General features: G+C 63.1%; 2 protein-coding genes across 13 annotated transcripts in view; one reads left to right on the top strand and one right to left on the bottom strand.

Annotated features, from left to right (window-relative positions):
• The window catches only part of SECISBP2 (SECIS binding protein 2), a 40,986-nt gene extending 35,518 nt beyond the window's left edge, over positions 1–5,468 (top strand). For all 6 annotated transcript variants that reach the window (XM_047829873.1, XM_047829876.1, XM_047829874.1 and 3 more), the window contains 3 exons: positions 3,857–4,011; positions 4,242–4,413; positions 4,756–5,468. In XM_047829873.1, coding sequence (XP_047685829.1) covers positions 3,857–4,011; positions 4,242–4,413; positions 4,756–4,859 — 431 coding nt within the window. In that variant the 3' untranslated portion in view covers positions 4,860–5,468. The remainder of the gene's footprint in view (positions 1–3,856; positions 4,012–4,241; positions 4,414–4,755) is intronic.
• Positions 5,469–16,359: 10,891 nt separating this feature from the next.
• Positions 16,360–20,773, bottom strand: part of SEMA4D (semaphorin 4D) — an 85,624-nt gene continuing 81,210 nt past the window's right edge. For all 7 annotated transcript variants that reach the window (XM_047829867.1, XM_047829870.1, XM_047829868.1 and 4 more), the window contains 3 exons: positions 19,473–19,651; positions 19,346–19,389; positions 16,360–18,545 (listed from right to left, as the gene is read on the bottom strand). In XM_047829867.1, the coding sequence (XP_047685823.1) occupies positions 17,620–18,545; positions 19,346–19,389; positions 19,473–19,651 (1,149 nt within the window). In that variant the 3' untranslated portion in view covers positions 16,360–17,619. The remainder of the gene's footprint in view (positions 18,546–19,345; positions 19,390–19,472; positions 19,652–20,773) is intronic.

The raw sequence follows: 20,773 nt of genomic DNA, 5'->3' as shown, positions 1-20,773 counted from the left end.
CCACCTGCCCACCCGGGGCCCCGCTCTGTGTTCCCGCCGAGGCTGCAGCCTCTTTGCTTTGAGGCCAGAGGAACTTACTGCGTCTCGTCCGTGTGTCCGAGGAAGAGGGAGCCGGCGGCTTGTGGTCGTTTTACAGGGACAGCTTGGTAAGGCGGCCTGGGACTGTGTGCGAGTGCCGCGTCTGCTCAAGGGGCCTTTCGTCTGCCGATTCTGAACTTGAGTTTTAAGTGGCAGCTGTCTGAGCGTTCTGTTCGTCTCGGTTGTCTCGTCTGAGCACTGGGAGGTCACACCTGGGGGCGGGGGGGGGCTCTCCGCTCTCGCGGACACTGGGGGCTGGGAGCAGCGGACCATCCCAGAGTCTCTCCCGGGGAGTCACATGGAACACACGCGGGGGGTGTCGTCCACCTGGGGAGCCCATTCACCATCCGCACCCAGGGGTGTCCCTCCCAGGGGATTTATGGGCGGCTGGTTGTGGACACCCTGTGCCCAGCCTGACTCACAGAGGGAGGTGGTGTTCAGCATGAGCCCCCTCGTGCCTGCCCCATAGCCCCTCTCACGGCGGTGTGTGGGGAGCCCTCCCGAGACCCAAGTTGTGGCTCTGGCCATGGGTCCCCTGAGAAGCAGCCCTTTGAAGGGACAGTGCCCATGGTGTCGCTGCTTACATAGCATTTGTGGTCAACGCCGGGTGTGGGGGACAGGGACATGGACCAGAGGAGCCCTGCATTTGTGGTCAGCTCTGGGGGTGGGGGACACAGGCCAGAGGGGGGCCCCGGCATTTGTGGTCAGCTCTGGGGGTGGGGGACATGGACCAGAGGGGCCCTGGCATTTGTGGTCAGCTCTGGGGGTGGGGGACACGGGCCAGAGGGGGCTCCCGCAGTTTCTAGCAGTAAGTGGGGAATAGCTCGCTGTGGTTGTGGCTAAGGAGCACGCCCACCTCCCCTCCTGTGCGCTCACCTCCTGTCGGCCCAGAAGTGCTAGTCCTTGGATGGTTCTGCCCCCAGAGCATGCTTCCCTGGTCCCCGCATGCATCTGGGCCAGGGTCTGGGCAGAATGGAGGGATGTGGAGCTTAAATGTTAATCAGACTGGTTGCAGATTGACCCGGTTCCCAGCGCTGCGGCGTATGCTTTCAAGAAGTTTCTCTCGGAAGAAAATCACATAGTTCTACGTAACTAGGGGCCAGGTGCTGGGGGACATGGGCAACGTTTTCTCCCCAGGCAGATATTAGGTGCTCCACACGGGGGTCTGTCTGTGCACAGAGGAGCTGGGCCAGGACCCCGCAGCAAGCCCGGTGCTGGCGCTCCTTTCTTTTGAGGAGTAAGCCCTCCAGATTCCTCCTGACCCCCAGAGGAGCCACCATTCCCACATTTGACGTGTCCTTGATGGTGTTTGCGCGCACGCACGCGCGCGCGCGTGTGTGTGTGTGTGTGTGTGTGTGTGTGTGTGTGAGAGAGAGAGAGAGAGAGAGAGATTTGGTCCTGGCCCTGTTGGCACCTTGGTTTTTAGCTTGATGGTCCGTCTGGGGAGCCAGCTCGTAACTCTGCACACACTTGTGTTGCTCGGACGGGACTTAGGGATGTTCTGGTGGTTTCTGGACGTCTCTAGTGCTGCACAGGGACGCGCTGTGCATGCTGTCCTTTCTGGTGGGGACATCTCGAGGACGAAAGGGCTGGTGCATTTGGGGGTCGTGTGGGTTACGCACCTGCACCCAGAACCTTCTGTGTAGGTGGGGGGCAGCTTTGCACTTTCCTGGGAACTGTTGGCTCATGTTCTTCGCCCACTCGTGTTTGGGGATGTTGATCTTTTTAGTACTGACGTGTGCCTTTTTATATAATAGGAAAGCTCCTTGGGTAAGAGTTGTACTTTCCTGGTTTGTCATTTGCCTGTTTTCAAAACATCGTTTTGGCCACGTGAGGATCCTGGGTGTTGTTATGATGTTGGTGTTTTTTATTCTTGTTTTTTTAATTGGCTCTAGGTTTTATGCCATTTCTCAATCACAGCACTCCAAGGTTATTAAAGGTTTTTTTTACATCATTTTTCTTAGTTCTTCCACGTTTTCATTTTTGTGTTTAGGTAGGCTATATTTCATTTCAGATGGGTCTTTCCAGAGGCCGACCCAGTTGTCCTCTTTCCTCTGCTTCACAGTGCTCTCCCCAACAGCGGTCAGTCCCACACAGTAGGGTCGCTTCTGGAACCCACCTTATTACAGCAAGCTCTCCTACCTGGTGAGGCTAGCCTGAAGGTAGTTCCTTTTTTCAAAAGGCTTCTTCTCACTTGCATATTTCTGTCATGTTATTTTTCCTCAAAAAAAAAAAACAAAATCCTAACTGTAGTGAGAGTATCTCAGAAGTTTCAGGTGAACACAGAAGTGGTGTGTGGTCCCGGGACCACTGTGTCCCAGAGCACAGGCCCCTTTGTAATCTTTGTTCCCGGAGCACCTTGAAGCTGCTCTGTAGATCTTGATAAACCTGGTCCTACCTGCTGTGGTCTTTGGTGGCTGTCCACACCCACCCTTGATGGCACTGGCTGGCCTTCGTGAGGACTCGTTAGGTGTGTGTGACTTGTGCACAGACACCCACGTGCAGCTGTCTTGTAGTAAAGGTTTTGGGGTGGCGGGCGCGTCACCTGCACACAGAGTCCTTGGTGCCTCGCTCGGAGGCAGGGTGGGTGGTGAGCCCGCGGCCCGCCCGTTGGTGTAGGACCCTCAGTGACCTCTGTATGTGGGGTGCAGCCCGTCCCTTGCACACGGGAGCTGATACACAGGGGACAGGTGACCAGTGGCCTGAAACACAGCGAGTGTTGAGTGAACACTAAGCGCAGTTGGCTCATTCACGTGACCAGAATAGATTTCTCCTTCCTGTTTGGCCTTTGTCCATGGTTTCTGGCTCACAGTTCCCCACATCCTTGGAGTTTCCCAGCACCACAAGAAAGGTGTTTTGTTACGTTAATGAGGTGATTTTTGGACCCCGCCCAAGCTGGGGCTGGTTGCCAAGAGAGCCAGCCGAGAAATGAGAGGGTTGGAACCTGGGTCCCAGTCTGGCCCCTACCCTTGGCCCCCAGGGAGGGGGTGGGGTGGAGCCCACGACTTAGTGGATCCTATGACTAGTCTGGAAGCCTCCACAGTCCCGCCCGGACTGGGGTAGGGGAGCTTCCCGGTCGGTGCACAGGAGACGCCCGGGTAGTGGCGCACCCGGAGTGGGCATGGCCTCCCCGTGCGTCTCTTCCCGCGCTGGCGACTCGAGATCTTTGTCACGTCCTTTAATAAACTGGGCAAACGTGAGCAAGGCTTTTCTGGGGTGAGCGCTGTGAGCCTCTAGCAACTTAGAAGAATGGAAGGAGAGGGTGTGGGGCCCCGCAGCGTGTCGCCCCTTGGTCCAGAGCTTGGGGAACGCAGGGACGTGTGCGGGCACCAGAGGTGGGGCCGGGGGGAGGGGGGTCTCCTGGGACAGACCCACCCTGTGCGGTCTGACACGCTCTCCAGGCAAGAGTGTCGGGAGGGGCGGAATTCTCGCACGGCCAGTGTTGTCTCAGAATTGCTTGGTGGCGTGGCCCCCGCCCATGTGGGAACTGGGTCCAGAGACACTTCTAGAAGACTGAGACTTCACCGTCCGTTAGGATGACGACGCAGACGTGTTTTAGTACGTTGAGGGAGTGCCTCTTTTGGAGAGTTGCGCTCTGCCTCGAGGGTGGCCACGCCCTGGCAGTGACCGGCTCGTCCCGGTGACGTGCGGCACGGGCCCCCGCTTGACTAGAGAGTGGCTGGCCCGTGTTGCTGTCTGTAGAAAAAAGCCCTTTGCGACCAGGGTCACTGCTACGCTGCGTGTGACGCGTTTCCCGTCGGTTGTTGTCCCTGACCAGGCGGGCTGGACGATACCCTGCACACCATCATCAGTTGTGCCTGTGAGCAGAACATCCCTTTCGTGTTCGCTCTCAACCGCAAGGCTCTGGGGCGCAGTTTGAACAAGGCCGTCCCTGTCAGCGTGGTGGGCATCTTCAGCTACGACGGGGCCCAGGTGAGCCGGGCGTCCCCGGCAGGGCAGCCCCGAGCCCGGGGCCCACAGGGCACGTGCGGCGATTCTGAATCGGCTCTGAGCTCGCCGCTGCTCAGAGACGCCTCACGTGGCCAGCGTCCCCGCCGGCCGTCCCTCTGCTTCCCCAGGGAGGGCGCCGTCCCCGACGGGCAGAGACCCTTAGTCCCCCCCGTGGGGAGGGGGCGTCACCTGTGCCCTCGCTTCCGTCCCAGGACCAGTTCCACAGGATGGTGGAGCTGACGATGGCCGCCCGGCAGGCGTACAAGACCATGCTGGAGAACGCACGCCAGGAGCTGGCGGGGGAGCCTGGGCCCCCCGCCCCGGGCAGCCCGCCCCCGCAGGGCCCCCCTGCTCCTGCCGCCGGGAGAGATGAGCCGCGCTACAGTGAGTGTGGGGGGGCCGGGGGCGGAGATGTGCGGGGACGTGGCGGGGAGAGGTGGGAATGGGCGGAGCGCCCAGGACAGCAGCACGGCCACCCCGCGGCAGGGCCCGCTGCTGAAGGCCGGCTCGGGTCCCGCCTGGTGTCCCGAGAGCTGGTCTCACACAGACCTCGGGGCAGACGGCACCTGAGTGGAGTGTGGCCGTGAGGACAGCGCTGTCCTGAGGCCAGTGTGTGCTGATGGCTGGCTGGGGGAGTCCGTGCCAGGCCCGAGTGGGGACTGAGCCCCGGGCGGCACGCCTCCCGGAGGAGCCTGTCCCTTAGCTATGCCGCTGTCTCCCTTCTAGTGGAAATCTGGAGAGAACACCTAGAAGCCTACAGTCGGGGTGCCCTGGAGCTGGAGGACTCTCTGGAGGCTTCAACCTCGCAGATGATGAACCTGAACTTATAGGAAGACTCCTCGGGGTGTGTTGTGTATTTGGGGTGAGGAAGGGGGGTGTGGAAGACTCTGGGGCCTTCTTCACAGTTCTTCTTGGCCTCGTGTATTCTGTGTGGCTGTTCGATTGGGAGGCGAATCCGAGATGTGCATCCCGGGGACGGGCGTTCGGGTGTGCTGGCGGGAACCTTTCCAAAAATTCCGAAGTCGTGGCTTTGGGTCTCTGAGCATGCGGAGTCTGGAAAGGACTGGAATGTGTGTGCTGCTCGGAGTTCTTTGCCGTGAAGGAACCGCCTCCGATGTGGCAGAGCTGAGCCACGTTCGTTTGTGGAAGGAGCCGCGGGGTCACGGCCGGGCCGCTGCTCTTGGCCACTGCTCTTGACCACGGACCCAGCAGGGCCGCAAAGCAGTAGCCGGGCGGGGCGGGGCCGCTTTTGAGGCAGGGGACTTGCTGGGGACCTGGCTTTCTGGCTGGAAGATGTGGGGATACTTGGAGGATTTGCTAAAATGAGCCTCAGAGGGAAAATTGGTTCTTTAATCTGTGACCTCTTGATCCGGATTATTCCTTTTTGTCTTTATTTTTCAAAGAAGCGATGTATATTGAAGTTCCTAAATTTCAGTTTTGATAATCTACAAATCCTTTCTTTCTCTCGTAAACGAACATATTGTGACCGTGGTTTCTGTCTGGGAGGCCAGCAGGATGTTGCCCGCGTGCTCTCCTGTAGGAGGGCGTATTTATCTGGAATAAAGAGTGATGATTTGAGAGCCCTGCACCTCTGGCCAGCTCAGGCTCGTGGGGCCCCCACGGCCTGGCCCGTGCCCCTCGGTGCTGTGGCTTGAATGGCAGGGGCCCGAGCGGGGCGGGGTTTGTGTGCCCGGACCCTGCCCGGCCTGCTCCTCTCCTGTCACCCAGCAAGCGGCACAGGCGGGGCTTCACTGGTGCTCAGCTCAGCAACGACTCGCGTTGGCTTTGCAAACACTTTTAGGTGAGATCGGTCACGTCACGTGCTGTACCCGAGAGGCGAGTGGCTTGTGGCGAGCCAGAGTGAGTGACGACAGAAGCGGCCTGTGGTGTGGACGTGTCAGACACCAGGCTGTCCTGTCTTCTGGTCACTGGCTGTTTCTAGTGTGTGTCTGCTTCTCTGTTTGCGTCCTGAGCTGTTTAAACGGGGGGCTTGGTCGGCTTAGCGACCACTCTTGATTTCGGCTCAGGGCTCAGGTCACCATCTCCTGGTTCATGGGATTGAGCCCTGTGTCGGGCTCTGTGCTGACAGCACGGAGCCTGCTTGGGATGTTCTCTCTCTGCCCCTCCCTCTGCACAGTCTTACTCTCTCAAAATATATAAACTTTAAGTAGATAACTAATTAAAATTAAGTGGGGAGACGTGCAGTGAGGCCGCCCAGGCCCTCAGTCCTGTCCCCAGGGTTCTCCCTTGGGGGCCAGGAGGAGTGGCGTGGGCAGGGCTTTTCCTGCTGTCCCCGGTCAGCATGTCCCAAGTTTGCTGTCATGGGTATGGAACTCAGATTATGGAGAGAGACGTTTCCAGAGGTAACCTATAGGGAGAATGTTAAACTGAAGAATTTCGGCGGGGGATGCTGGCCCTGTGTTCAGAGCCCCAGCCCTGGGCCCGTGGAGCGTGGATCTCAGGGGAGGGGGTCTGGTGCTCCTCGTGTGACTCAGCGCTGGGGCTGGCCTGGTCGCATCACCTCCCCAGCAGAGGCTCCTGCCACAGGTGACACGGCGGCCCGCGCGATGCCGACGGTGCCGCAGGAAGCGCACACACCTTGTCCGGTTTAGTTTTATTTTTCTCACCAGCGCAGAGAAGCACATGCCTCCTAACCACGTTTCCCAGCAGAGCCCTCCCCGGGGGCTGACCGCGTCCCGCTTTCTGTTGGGCACGAGAGCGCTCGGGCTACAGCGCACGTGGGCGAGCCTCGCAGACACGGCGAGCGGCACCCGGAGGTCCCGGGCTCAGAGCCCTCGTGGCCTCCCCGGGCGGCCGGAGCCGCACCTGCTCGGGAACCCACGCTGCGCGCCCGCGGCCTTCCACGGCAAATGCTGTCGCCACGGGTAATGGCGTGAGCGGGGCGGATCTGGCCCCAGCCGGCCGTCCTCAGGAAGTCGCGTTCGCGGCGGATCCCGCACGCAGCCGGCGGGACACGTGTGTGGCTTCGTAACGAGGGGCCTGGCCGCAGGCTGAGGTTGCGAGCGGAGGCGGTGTCCGTGTGCTGGGTCATGGGGAGCCACAGCTCTGCTTTGAACAGAGGCTTTGGTTTTCTGGTACGTGCATTCCGTTAAAAGCCAAAAGCCGTCGTTCCGTAAGCGGGAGGGAGGTGTCCTTGAGGTCAGGCTGTGTGGCTTTTAGGCTCCATGTGGACGCACCTGCCAGGTGGCGCCACCCGGAGGAACCTGGACCGACCTGCCGGCTGCTGCGCCTCCTGCAAGCTCGGGTCCCGCAGAACTTTCTAAAGCAGCCCGGCGTCCTGAGACCATGAGGGAGCCGGGGAAGAAGCCCACGAGGCCTTCAGTCCCTGTGGTCCCTGGGTCGGACCTCGTGGTCACCCGAGGTTGGAGGCCAGTTCCTGCCACTGGCCTGGACGCCCTGTCCCTGCCATGTGGCAATTCAGCAGCCCCGCGGGAAGGTGGCAAGCAGCAGCCGGGCTAACGCGGGGCTCCTGCCCGTGCTGAACCAGGAAATCGCCCCGGTGACGCGGAGTGGCCGCGGAGCGCAACAGCAGTGTTTCTGGAAGAGGACCCGTCACGCACACCACCGTCTACCTATTCCAGGTCTGTCTGTAGCTCAGGAACTGTCCTGGCTTCCTGTTTCTGCCAGACCCTTCTGTCCCACATAAGCACCTAACTTTTTAACACAGGTTCTGGATTCTGTCACAGAAGCTGGGGTATGGTCACATCTCAGTAGGCAATGTGGCAGCCACTGTCCTGGGGTCTCTCCAGTGGCCGCGGGCTCGGCTGGGAGTCCGCACCATGTCCTGGGGCCTAAAGGGCGCCCTTGTCACAGCTTTCCTGAAAGAACAGTGCAGAACTGTGAGTTCCTGGCAGAACACGTGCCCTTCCCGCTCCCCCCACTGTCGTAGACACGGGACCACGTGTACCTCCTTTGGGTCTAGGAGGGCCTTCAAGGAAGGGGGCCCATGCGGGCTGAGTTTGCAGGACTCACAAACGCTCAGCCTGTGTTGGCAGCAAGGAGAGAGCTCACGTCTGAAGGCCCGTGTTCGAGCCACAGGGTGTCTCCTCCGGTAAATCTCTGGCCTTGTAGCTGCCCTCCCGGCTGCATTAGCGACCCGGGAGCTGGGGACACCTGTCCTATCTCCTCACTGCTGGGACAGCAGTCCCCCCACCAAGAGGGGGTGCAGCCAGCGGGCCCTCCCCTGCATCTGTTCCCCCCTCTCCCCCCCCCGCCACGCTGACCCTTCCCAGGGATCTGCCTGGAGCCCAGAGGCTGCAGGTTACAGAAAGCAGAGTGACTGTGGGCCAAGAGCACACACGTGGGGTCCCAGCAGGACCCACCCCGCCAGCCCCTGCCCACCCTGGGCCCGGCCACACACCCACGCCTTCCTCCAGCTGTGCATCATGCGGTCGTGCTCCCCAGCCACAGCCTTCCAGGCGGCCAGCTCTCTGGTCCACTGCTCCTGGTGGGTCGCCTCTGCAAGACAAGTGGGGCGCCGGCTGTCAGCCTTGCCGGCCTCTGAGGCACGGTGGGTGCGTGCAGGCCGCCGAGGCCATTCTGAGAGCCGGGTCTCTGGTTCGGTAGCGGGTGAGGCGCTCACTCCTCTGGCCTCGCCTCCTGGCTGTGGGGACTTCCACGGTCAGCAGCCCCCTCCTGCCCTTCCCCAGGCCACCAGCCCCAGGGTCACGCCGGCCCCGTCTTCATCCTGTGTGAGTCCTGTCCAGGCAGGAAAGGCGCTCTCCCTCCACGTTTTGGGGTGATGCAGGGACCTCCCCCAGGAGGCCACGGGAGCTTGATCTGTGGGGCTGTGAGGGTGGCACAGGCCAGACAGCTGTGGTTGTTTGGAAGCAGAAACGCACCATGTCCCTGCTCTGCCCGTGGCCCGTGTTGCTCGTTTCAGAAGTGAGCGCCAGGGACCTGAGCCCATGAGACATAAAGCGGAACTTACTCCTGGAGCAGGACTGGGCCGGGGCCTGGGCTCCAGAGGCACCTTCAGGGGTCCTTAACCCCAAGTGACCCTGCAGGGACTCCCGTCCTGAGAGAGTCCCTGCGTTCCTAACACCCCTGCCCTGGCACCCCCGTCAGTAGACACGACAGGCTGGGTGGGCAGGCAGGCACGTCCCGAGATGTCCCGACTGTGCTCACGTCCTAGCCCGCCACCCGAGATCAAGGTCGGGTCACCGTCTGGGAACCGAGGACCAGAGCCTGCCTCCCAGGCAGCCGGGGTGACGGGTGAGCATGGTGGTTTCTGTGTTTCCGCTCAGCTCCTTGCGGACAGTGCTGCCCCCGTGTTCACGTGAAGATTCAGTTTACCTGACGCAGGCAGGCAGGACACCTTCCAGAAAGGGGAAGAACAGGGATTCCCGCCGGGAGAGCTTTGCAATCACTTCTTTCTCCCCCATTCCTGTACTGGAAGGACAGGGACCTTTTCAGCAGGGCCCTAAACGTAAACTCTCGCAAGCGGACAGAAGAGGAAACCCCAAAAACCTGGAATCTGAAAAGCAGAGGCACCCGTGGAAACTGAGCAGACCTGAGAAAGCGGGACCCCAGGCCAGCCACGGGGAGGCCAGACGCTCGGGTGGGGGGCCGGGCCCTTTGCACATGCGCTGCCTCACAGGCGGCCAACGGCTCGGGAAACGGGTCCAGAAAGAGCACAGGAAGTGGAGTGGAGTGGAGGAAACAAGTGTCCACATCTCCCCGAGGAGGAGCAGGCTTCCAGCGGCCCCCCGGGCCGGCCGGGTGGGAAACCCCCAGCAGGCCTGGGCGGCCGTGCGCAAAGCATGCGGACGTGACGTGAGGCAGGCCTCCACGTGGCAGGGGAGGGGACTTGGGGACAGAGAAGGGAGACGCGGGCTCTCAGGACCGGCGTCCCAGACGCGCCAAGGAGTAAACGGGTGGCAGGAGGTGGGTGCGGAAGCACCACCAGTGCCGGGGAGGCTGGCCGGGCACGGGCCACACGCTCCTCCCTTCTGCCGGCCGCCAGGGCACCAGCACGCCCGCCGTCGGAGCTGGGAGCGCGGTAGGGGCGGGGGCCGCTCACCGTGTCTCACGACGGTCACCCGCACTTTGGAGGTCCCGTTGCCCGCAGAGGACAGGACGGAGCAGCGGTACTCGGCGCTTTCTCGGATGGCGTCTCGCAGCCAGCTGAGCACGTGGGCCCTGCCGTCGGGCAGCGCGTGGGTCTGCATGGGGACGCACATCTCCAGTTCTCGGCCGTTCTTCTCCCAGACAAAGTGGACGTCTTCGGGCCCTGGGGACACACACACCATCTCTACCCGGTGGCCCCCGGACTCCCACCGAGGACCCATGGGAACCAGGGTGGGGACAGGCGGTGTGGAGCCACCCACGCCAGGGGCCTCTGTTGTCCCAGCTGGACCCACGGTGAGGGGCAGGACAGCTTCCATGCCAGTCCTTGTGTCCCCGGAGGAGGCGTGTGCCCCCGTGACCCTGGGAGAAGAGGCGGGCCCTCACTGCCCTCCCCCGGGCTCCCTGCTCCTTCACCTCAGATGTTCTTTCAAACCAAAACTCGGTGCCGTGCAGCACACGCTGAGGCCGTCAGGGGGCACCTCCCCCATGGAGTGCCCGGTGACCGTGCCCTGGGCCAGGCGTCCATTCTGCACGGAGGGTCTGTGCCTGGGAACTCCACCTCCCAGCCCTGCTCCCATCTGTGACCAGAACCTCTGCTTCCGTGGGGGCCGCCCCTGCCTCCCCAGAACCTAAGTTGGGGGCAGGGCACTGAGAAGGGCCGAAGACCCCCTCCGTCCCCACCGCCCCCTCCTCTCTGCCTGTGCCAGGCGGCACGGCACCAGGGGGTGGGCTGTGAGCCGACCTAGACCAAAGCCAGCCCCTCCTGGCCATGATCTCCCTGAGAGCCCTGTTTCTAAAATCAAGATTCTGGGGCACCTGGTAGCTCAGGTCACCATCAACTCAATTTCAGCTCAGGTCACGATCCCACAGTTTGTGGGATCAAGCCCCACATTGGGCTCTGTGCTGACAGTGTGGAATCTGCTTGGGATTCTCTCTGCTCCTCCCCTGCTCATGCACACACACACTCTCTCAATCTCTGTCTCAAAAATAAACTTAAAAAAAAAAAAAATTGCATGTAGTTGCCAACCACCCAGGGATGACCTGAACTGCAGTGTCGTGGAGGTTGGTCAGCAGAGGAAGGACTAGGTCTGTATGTGGAGCAAGAAGGAATCCGTGGGGCCAAGGGCTAAAACCCAGTACACGAAGCAATAGCACTGGGTGTGCAGGAGCACGTGTGCACGGGAGTGCATGTGCAGGGGAGTGTCGGGGGGTGTGCCTGTGTGTGTGTGGGAGTCCTTGCATGTAAGGGTGTGCACGCGGGAGCGTGTGCACAGGAGCCCGTGTGCAGGGGAGCGGGGGGAGCCTGTGTGCAGGAGCCTACTTGCCTATGGCTGTGCATGCAGGAGCGCGTGCACGTTCCCGCGGGGGCCCGCCAAGAAGGCCTACGTGGCCGTCGTGCTGGTGGTGCTGCCCTCAGAGAATTTGAGGTGCTTAAACCACTTCCTGGAGCTTCGGATGCGGTAGGACGCATCCTTTTACAGCCGACGTAAAACACGCTGTTGGAAAGAATGTGCCGCAGGCTCTAAAACAAATTCCAGAAGGCGTTCAAAAGGGTCTCGCGCAGCAGTGCACTGGCCCCCCTGGCCTCGTGGACAGGCCCCCGTGGACTGTGTCCTGGGCAGGATTTCTGGGTTTTTCTTCCACCTGCACCATTTGTTTTTCCCCAAGTGTTCTGCCCTCTACCTGTGAATAGTTCCATGTTGTGTATCACACATATGCACACACACCTGAGGGCACTTGCAGGTGTGTGCACAGACTTGCATACACACACGTGTCTGCGTGCACCTGCCCATCAGTTGGCACACACAGCCTCCTTCACTGCTGGGCGTACCGCCCGCCACCACGTTCCTGGACAGCCCCTCGGTGGGGTCAAGTTTAAAAGGGGTTCTCATGAGGCACTGTGATCGAGAACGTGAAGTTTTCTGTGAATAGACACCGAAGTCGGTTCCAGAGAGGCCTGGACTCCCCCTCATCCCCACTGTCCAATGGTGACCTTCACGGAGACCCGCCCAGGACTGGAGCCACCAGCATGGGTCACAGGAGCTTCTGGAAGGTTCTCCTGCATCCTTAGGACAAAGAGCTGGGGTGGCTTGAGCCAGGGCCGAATTGTCACCCCAAGCCATATGGCCAGGACCCTTCAGGAGCAAAATCCCCAGATGACCCAAGGTGCCTTGGAGAATGGCCCGTAGGGGAAACACCACATGCCCTTGTATCGGGAAACACCACGTGCCCTTGTATCCCGAAACCCTTAAACTCAGCATTGGTAAACACCCTTTCAGCGTGTGTTCGGCACAGTAAAGCACTAAAAATGTTTAAGAGTACTTACGTTGCACTTACTGTTTTTTAAAGCTATCCGGCTCCTGAACGCAGATGAGGGCAGGGAGGGAAAGCGACAGTTACAACCAGGCTGCAGAGCCAGCACATGCCCCCGGGCACGGCGATCCCTCTGCCCCCGGGTCTGCAGCCACGAGGGATGAGGGACACGGCGGGGCCGCTGCCTCCACCCACGCCAGCCGAGGGGGCCGCCAGCGCAGAGCTGACCCTGCTCCGTGACAAAACCAGAGCCCCTGGGGGCTGGGAGAGCCCCGAGTTGAGGGGGTGTGTGGGATGGGTGCAGCCCCTGTCCTTGGGCCACATCCCCGGTAGGGGCCCCAGGGGTGATCCTTCCTCCAGCTGTCCCCACGCATGTGTCCCCACGCGCGCTACTTCCCGCTGGAGGGGACCCTCTGCGGGCGCTGTCTTGCGGGCCGGGTCCACACCTGCACAGAAAATCAGGATCCAAACGTGGGAGTGTGGGGGGGGGGGGGGCTTCCTGGGCCTCCGGCACCGCAGTTCTGTCAGAGTCCCACCTTCTTCCTCAGAGTGCCCCATGCTTCGCTGTCACAAGCTATCCACACCCTGGGGCCAGCTGAAGAGTGACCCCCGGAATATCCAGGTCCCGACCTCTGGAACTGCATGTGGCAAAAGGCGCTTTACAGACAAACCCGTGGGGGGCAGGGGGCAGCAGCCCAGTCGCCCAGCCTCTTAGGTGCCAGCCACCGTGGCCGTCCCACACACGAGGACGGCTGCGTACAGGCACGCGTGTCGTCACGACGGAAGACACACAGCTTCTAGCGAAACCACGCCCTCCATGCTGAGGACGGAGACCCCGGCAAGGTCACAGATCTGCCTCGCCCACCCACGGACGGGCTTCTGACCCTTCTGGAAGATGACCGGCTCACGTCAACTACCCCCAGGGCCCAGCCGCGCCCCAAAACACTAGCACCCACGGCCACCGTGGGAGATCAGGGACTTGGGCCGGGCACCCTCTGCTACCCCTGCAGCCCCCGAAAGGGCGCTTGTTTCTACCACCGTAGTTAAAAAGCCACCAAAACCCCGAACAGCCACGCGGCCCCTGAAGTACAGGGGATCGTCCTCAGCTTTAAAAGAGACACGCGTCTGACTTAGAAGCTCGGTCACGTCAGGGATGCAGCAGGGCCCGCGGGGCAGACACGACAGATTCCGCTTGTGTAAGAAGCACGGGCTCCGTCCTCAGACGCGATTTACACCCGTGTCTCCGAGTGCCGCTCAGCCTGCTCGCCTGCAGTGCGGGTGACTTCTGTGCTTATCTGAGCTAATTCCGCCACGAGGAACACGCATTCGTGACTTCTGGAACGCCAAACACGACCACAAGCCTGCCCGAGTCTCTGCGGCTCGAGACCCCCTCCTCCCCTTGCCCGTGTTTTGCCACCTCCCGACGCGCGCGCGCACGGCTCCCCCGAGGGAGCGGGCGGCTGGGAGACCCGCTCCGGACCCCGGGTTGCTCCTCCCCACGCTCAGGCCAGGGCCCTACGAACAGAGACGTGGCCACAAAGCACAGCCCGCAGCCCGCCGCGGCACGCACGCACGCACACACGCGCTCTGCTGGGACAGCCCAGAGAGGACCGGGGACACGGTGAGCAGAGAAGCCCGCTGAGTCACACGGCTCCGAGGCCGTGCCCGTCCCAACAGTCCACGTGGCATTGCTCGGGCCACAGCCCCTGCCACTGTGACACCAGTGACCCCCCCCCCCCCCAGGCGGGAGGGAGACCGCTTGCAGACCACTTGGGGACCGCCTGGACGGTACCCTTGAGAGAGAGGTGCCTTCAGCCAGAGCGGCCTGGAACTTGGTCCCGAGTTCCAGCCCCTTCCTTGACCCGAGGGAAGAGAGGGCCAGAGACGCCCTCATTTTGGAAACCACATGCTTGGACAGCCGCTCGCACAACCAGCTAGCGCTGTCCTGTGGGCTGGGTTTAGGGGAACAGGTGTCTGGATGTGCACGTGTCACCGGGGGACCCAATGCCAGTGAGCTTGGCGGGCCAAGCAGAAAGAAGCGAGCGCTCGGGAGGCTGGGGTGGCCACTGCAGGGTCTCTAGCACCCGCCTCTGTCACCGCTGCCTAGCAGGCCTCACGAGGATGCACTGCCCTCCCTCTGGGTGGCACAGGACACATCGGGACCCCTGGGAATAGCCGGTCCTTCCCAGGCTGCCTCACAGCCTCAGGGGGAGCCTCGTGGAACGGGAGGTCCAGGTGGGACAGAAAGCAAGGAGCACGGGGGCGTGGGGGGCGGGGGCGGGGGCTGCGGTCCCTCCGCTCAGTCCACCCCGTCACTGCCCTCTCCCCCCACGCTGCCCACCTCTCTCGTCCCCTCGGGCTGTGAGCCGCCAACCGTGGGCCCCATCCTCGGCCCCCGGGGCCTCACCTGGGAGCCTGACAAGAGCCGGGAAGTCGGGAGGAAGAAATGCCCCTCCGGCTCTCAGACTTCAGCAGCAGAAGGGCAGGGAGCGTGGAGTGGCTCCAGGTGACCCGCCCCACGGCCAGCGGTGCCCCCTGCCCCGGCTGCCTGGGAACCGCGCCCCTCTGCTCCCCGGCTGCCGCCAGCCCCGTCACCACGGCCCTGCACGGGGTCCCCGTGCTCCCCGCTCTGGCCCAGACACCGCTCTCAGCCCCCGAGTCACAAGGACGGCTCACGAGTGCACCTGCGCCCGCTAACGGGCACCTCCTAGAGAAGCCACGTTTCAAAGCGTTTGGCTCTGGGCCCCTCCCCCGGTCGTGCGACCCCTGCTCTCCCAGCGACGGGGAGGCCCCCGAGTGTGCCCGTGGAGGACGGCGGCCCCTGCAGGGAGGGCCTGGGAGGCCCCTCGGGAAATCGCGCGGCCCAACAGCCCTGTGGGGGACCCAGCACAGGCTGGGCCCCGGCCCGGGCCTGGCGACCCGGGGCCACACGGACCCGCCCTGAAGGTGTGTCTCCACAGCGCCCCACCCACCGGGCAACTTCCCCCGCGCTCCCCCCGGCACGCAGGAGTTCGTGGGACCGGCTCATACCCGGAGCGGCTTCTCGCCGCCGAAAGTCTCAAAAAGAAACAGGTTTGCTCTTTTTCTCTCAGTGGCCCTACTCGTCCCCTCGGGGCAACCACACACCGCCCGTTTTCTCCCTGCAGCTACTGACCAGCGGCACGGCCGCGGCACAGCGGAGACGCCTCCGGGTCCCTCCCAGCCCGCCGTGCGCGTCAGCATCGCCACGCGAGCCATGGGGACGCCCCTTCTGGAGGCTCCGGAGCGACGTCTGCAACCTCCAAATGACACAGAGGCGGACCCCCGAGTTGTCGGCAGACGCTCGAGGAGCCCTGCACACGGGCGACTGGCAAACCGAGGTCTCGGGGCCAAGCCCGGCCCACCGTGGGGCCCTGGGGCTGAGGAGGCCGAGATCCGCGACAGACCGACCGACCGACCGTGGGCTGCCGGGCCTGCCACGGTGAACATCTGGCTCCTCGTGGGAGAAGCCGCAGGAAGGGTGTTCTGTCAGGGGCCCTGCCCCCCACCCGCCGCCCCGACAGGCGCCCTGCTCACCTGTGGCCTGGCAGAAGAGGTGGAAGGTCCCCAGGGCGTGCACGTGCTGGGCCTGGTCGCTCAGGAAGGGCGGCAGCAAGGCGACCCGCGGGCTGCGGTCAGGCCCCGAGGCCGAGGCCGGCCAGGGGCTTCGGGGAGAGGAAGATGAGCCGGGGCCCCGACAGGACAGGGAGGAGGACCCCGGAGGAGGGAAGGGCAGAGACGAGGCTGCGAGACAGAGGACAGAAAAGAGAGAGGCCGCTGAGGCAGACGTCACGAGGCTCGGGGCCTGCACGCCAGAGAAGGGAAGCAGAGACAGGAAAAGAAAGGGGACCGAGACCCGCCCGCCGGTCAGCACACCGTCCCCGCCGCAGCGAACCACGTGCCCGCGCCGAGGATATAAGCTGCTCGTTTATTCGGTTACTTTTCAAATGTATACAATTCGAAGTAGAAAAATAAAAACAAAGGAAATCTTATAAAACACAAATGTGTACACCACAACGGTCGAGTCCTATCATGCTTAAGACAACACTGTCCACGCAGGCACACAGATCCAGAGGTCACTGCTCCTCGCCACGGGAAAGAGAGCCTTCTCGGCGCACGGCAAGCAACAGGTGGAGATTGGACCGTCTCGCCCACTCGCACCTTCGAGGATAGCGCCGGGCCACGCGGGGCCGTGGGGCGTGGGGTCACGAGCCGCCAGGCCTCGTGGGGACACAGGCCAGTCCGGCCACCGCGGTCCTGCTTGCCGGAAGGCGCGGACAGCTCGGTTCGGCCGAGCGGGTCGTCCGGGTGGGCGGTGGACGGGAGCCAGAAGCCAGACGTGACTGCGGATGCCCGGGGAACGTCCGTCCGTCCATCTGCACGGGGGGTTTCAAGCCGTGGCCGTGGGCATCCGATGGCAAAACGCACGCTCCCTCCGCTCGGGGCCAGCCGGCTCCGCCGACCCGCGCTCAAGGCCCCGCCTGGTTCACGGGCCAGCCTTCCACCGTCTTCTGTTCTTTGAAAGAGTTAAAACAAGAGGGGGGAAGAAAAAAACCACAGAAAGAAAATCTCTCTGAAAAGGACGCTTCCCTCAAGGAATAAAATTAAAAAAAAAAAAAAAGTGTGCTCAAGAGATGGTTTCGTCTACGTGTCTAAAAGGTAGAGAACACATTTACCCAAAGTAAGTTTATCCCTGAGAATCGTAAGCAACGTAAGCTGTATCTTTCCCCTAACGTACAACAAAACCTGGAAGATGCACATCTTCGCAATATTGGAACGTCTGCTTCGGTGATTTAAAACAGAAACGACCTAACACGAGAAAAGCAAAACCATAAAAAATAATTCCTGGGAAGCAAAGGTTCGTGCCAATCTGGACAACAGGCGATAAGTTACCAATCTGATAAACAAAAACGTCATTTCCAATCTGGAATTCAAGGATCTTTCAGTGGCTGCTCTGAGGAGGGGACGCTCCAGGCGCGAGCGAGCTTCCGCGGGCCGGGGACAGCCGGGGCCCCACGTGCCGCCCGCGGGGGCGTCTCACGCCGCGGCCCGGCGGGGGACCGGGAGGCGATGCTCGCCGTTTTCCGAAAGGACGAAGACCAAATCACAAGCTCGACGCAAGAGACAAGACACAGGACAGGCGTGCTGACGCGGGCTCCCGGCGGTGACTCAGTCCCCGTCCGCGTCCGAGTCGGCGTACTTCAGCTCACACTTGACGTCGAAGGGCCCGTCCCTGGCCGGGAGGTCGTCCAGCCTCTGCGAGTCCTCCCTGTCGGTGGGCACCCTGCTGGCCATGGTGTCCTGCTCCGTCTCGTAGCCCGTGTCCAGGGCCGGCCGCGGCTGCCCCCCGTTCTGCTGGGAGAAGCTGCCCGGCTCCACCAGCGTCTCCTTGGCGCTCTGCTCGAACTCGGAGAAGTCCGCCACGGGCTGCTTCTTCCCCAGCAGCACGGCGGAGCGGAACTTCAGGCACTGCCCGGGCAGGTAGCCCTTGTAGCAGTTGTAGGACACGAGGCAGAGGCACAGCAGGAAGAAGAGGAGGAAGAGGAACATGAGCAGACGGTTGTCGCTGGACTGCAGATACATCGTCTTCTCCGAGTGCACCTGGGGGACCGTGTTGATGACGATCTTCGGTTCGCAGGACGTGCCCGTGGGCGCGGGGCTGGGCGGCGGGGCGACGGCCCCGGGCACGGGGACCCGCGCGGCGGAGGTCTGCGGCGGGGGGCCGCGGGCGGGCTCCGTCACCGCCCGGGCGGTGGTCCTCCCGCCTTCCGTCCGGGCGCCCGGCGAGGCGGGGGCCTCTGTGGCCCTCGGGGCCGTCTTCACCTCCAGCACGTGCTTGGCCAGCACCCGCAGGACCGTCCCGTTGCGGACCCGCTCCTCCGACAGGCACTGGTACACGCCGCTGTCCCCCTCCGACAGGTTGAAGATGAGCAGGTGCTTCCTGCCCACCAGGCTGTACTTGGGGCCGTCGGCGTCGAGCACGCCGTCCCGGAACTTCCACACCACCCGGGCCAGGTTGGACTTTTGGGAGCATTTGAGTTCCGCTGTGCCGCCGTGCTTGAAAAAATGCTGCCGGAAACTTTCTTTACTTTTATCTGGAACATCAAAATAAACGTGCACAGCATCAACAACGCGGCTCGCTACTCAGCTCCTTCTAAAAATAGGTCAACACGCACAAGAGGACACGAGAGTTCCACCCACTGGAGCCACACGGAATCTTCCAGGACAACTAAGGAGATAAAGACATGCGTGACAGAAAAGCAAAGATGAGCCCCGGATGGCGGCCCAGCGGGACAAGGAAGTCGGAGACAAGACAGTCGGAGACAGTCGAGCGGCAGGGACCCCGTCTGGCGTCCCGGTTCCCCCGGGGGCCGAGCGGCGACACGGGAGCCACGCGCCCCAGGCTTCTGCTCGTGGCTCCCGGCCCGCGGCCTCTCTGGGCGCGAGGGGCCCACCCCGAAGTTGCCCCAGCTGGCGACAGCTGTCGGGTCAGGGATGGGAACGCGAGAGCCCGGGGCACGGCTGCCTGGGAGGGGACGAAGGGGTGAGGACGCCCCTCCCGCCGCGCCGCCCGCCCACCGTGGGACCCTCAGGGTCTGTTTAACCAGCCCCGAGCTCAGCCAAGAGAGGAGCATCTCAAGAGCGGGTGTCCCAGGGTGGACGCCGAGTGCCGTTTGTGGAACAAACACACACCCCCCACGACCTCAGACGCCCTTTTCTGCGATAAAACGGGATCACGGGGGGTCGGCCTCCGTATCCTCACGGATACCTGACCTCTGTTCGGAGCAGAGAAAGAGAACCCGCATGGACGCGACGCCGCGACACCGAAGCACCCCGAGATGGGTACGAGGACCGGCCGCCCCCCGAGGGAGCTCGGCGAGGACGGCCGACTTACCCGGGCAGGCGGACGCGTCTCCACTCATCTCCTGAATCAGAGTCCTGCAAGATAACCGGGCCCGGGTCAGGCTCGCGCCCCCTCCCCCCGACGGGTGTGCGCGGTGCGGGTCCCCCGCCCTCGGTACCTGCTGGGGCCGTCCGTCCGGTGCGGGGGCAGGGCCACGCAGGCCGCGGCCGCCCGGCTCCAGGCGCAGTAGGGGTCGCGGGCGAGCACGCAGTCCTCACAGGTGCCGTGCTTCCCGCAGAAGGCCACGGGGGCCTGCACCACACCCGAGCTGGAGCCCGCGTACACAAGCCTTCCGCCCTGCAGGTGTGAAACAGAGGGCACAGGTGCGTGGGGGGGCAGCCGGCGTGCGCCTCTCGGCCCGCGTGCCCACGTCGCCTGATCCAGGAGCCTCCAGAACCAGAGCCTGGCGGGGTGGGGTCCGAGACAAACCCTCGCGGCAGCGTCACGGCCGCCCACGCGCTGACTGAGCACTCGGGGCCTCCGTCCGAGACCTTGCCCTCTTTGGGGCCGGGGGTCAGCCGCTCCGTGTGGAGGGCCGCCCCCCACCACAGGACAGAGGCCGAAGGGCACGGTCAGAGCCCCATTTCATGCCCACCCGACGGGAGCCACACAGAAGCCCGAGTCAGGGTCCGAATCCAGGCAAGGAGGGGCCACCGAGCGTGGGCGGAGCACGGATTCCAGCACGCGTCTAGCTGTGCGGGGAGGAACACGGGCACGGGGAGACCCACAGCCGTGCTCCGGGCACAGGGCCAGGCGGGGTCCCTCGAGCTCCCAGCACGTGCGAGACCCCCCACCCGGGGCGGCTGCTTTCCCGGGCTCAGTTGGGACGGGGGATCCCCCACGGGACACCGCCTGCCGTGTAGCCCTGGCCGCGGGGTGGGGGGGGGGGGGTGGCAATTCCGGAACTTGCGCGCACGTCGTCCTCTGCCCACGACACCTCACCCCGACGTCTGCACACACCTTGGCCATTCCCAAGCTCCACAGAACTTGGTGGTTTCGACCCAGACGACACGCAGCCCTTCCCCTGGAGGACAGGCTGTGAGTTAACTTTCGAGTCCGGCTCCGCTCTGAGGCCCTGGGGCCGCCCGCCCCGTGACCCACTGTGCGCGAGTGCAGCCGAGAGGAAGGAAGTCCCTTCTGGAACAGATTCTCACGTGACAAGTGGCAGAGAGAGACAGCGGTCAGCAGGGACCCAGGTACGTGACATCACGTGCCTGCCAGGCTGTCAGGACCAGGGACGCCATCCCAGATCACAGTCTGGTTCACAGAGGTCAAGGGACCCGGGAGAGGACGCCGACTCTGCCGGGGAAGCCCCGCCCGACGCTGACCTGTGTGCATGGCGTGGCCGTGGGGAGGGCGGGCTCCATATCCCTGCCCTACCCCCACCCCAGGGCTGGGCTCCCGTGATACACGGCCACC

This window comes from Prionailurus viverrinus, chromosome D4 (genome assembly GCF_022837055.1).
Source record: "Prionailurus viverrinus isolate Anna chromosome D4, UM_Priviv_1.0, whole genome shotgun sequence".
Taxonomy (NCBI): Eukaryota; Metazoa; Chordata; class Mammalia; order Carnivora; family Felidae; genus Prionailurus; species Prionailurus viverrinus.
The sequence above is the reverse complement of the archived record's forward strand: the minus strand, read 5'-3'. Positions and strand labels throughout refer to the sequence as shown.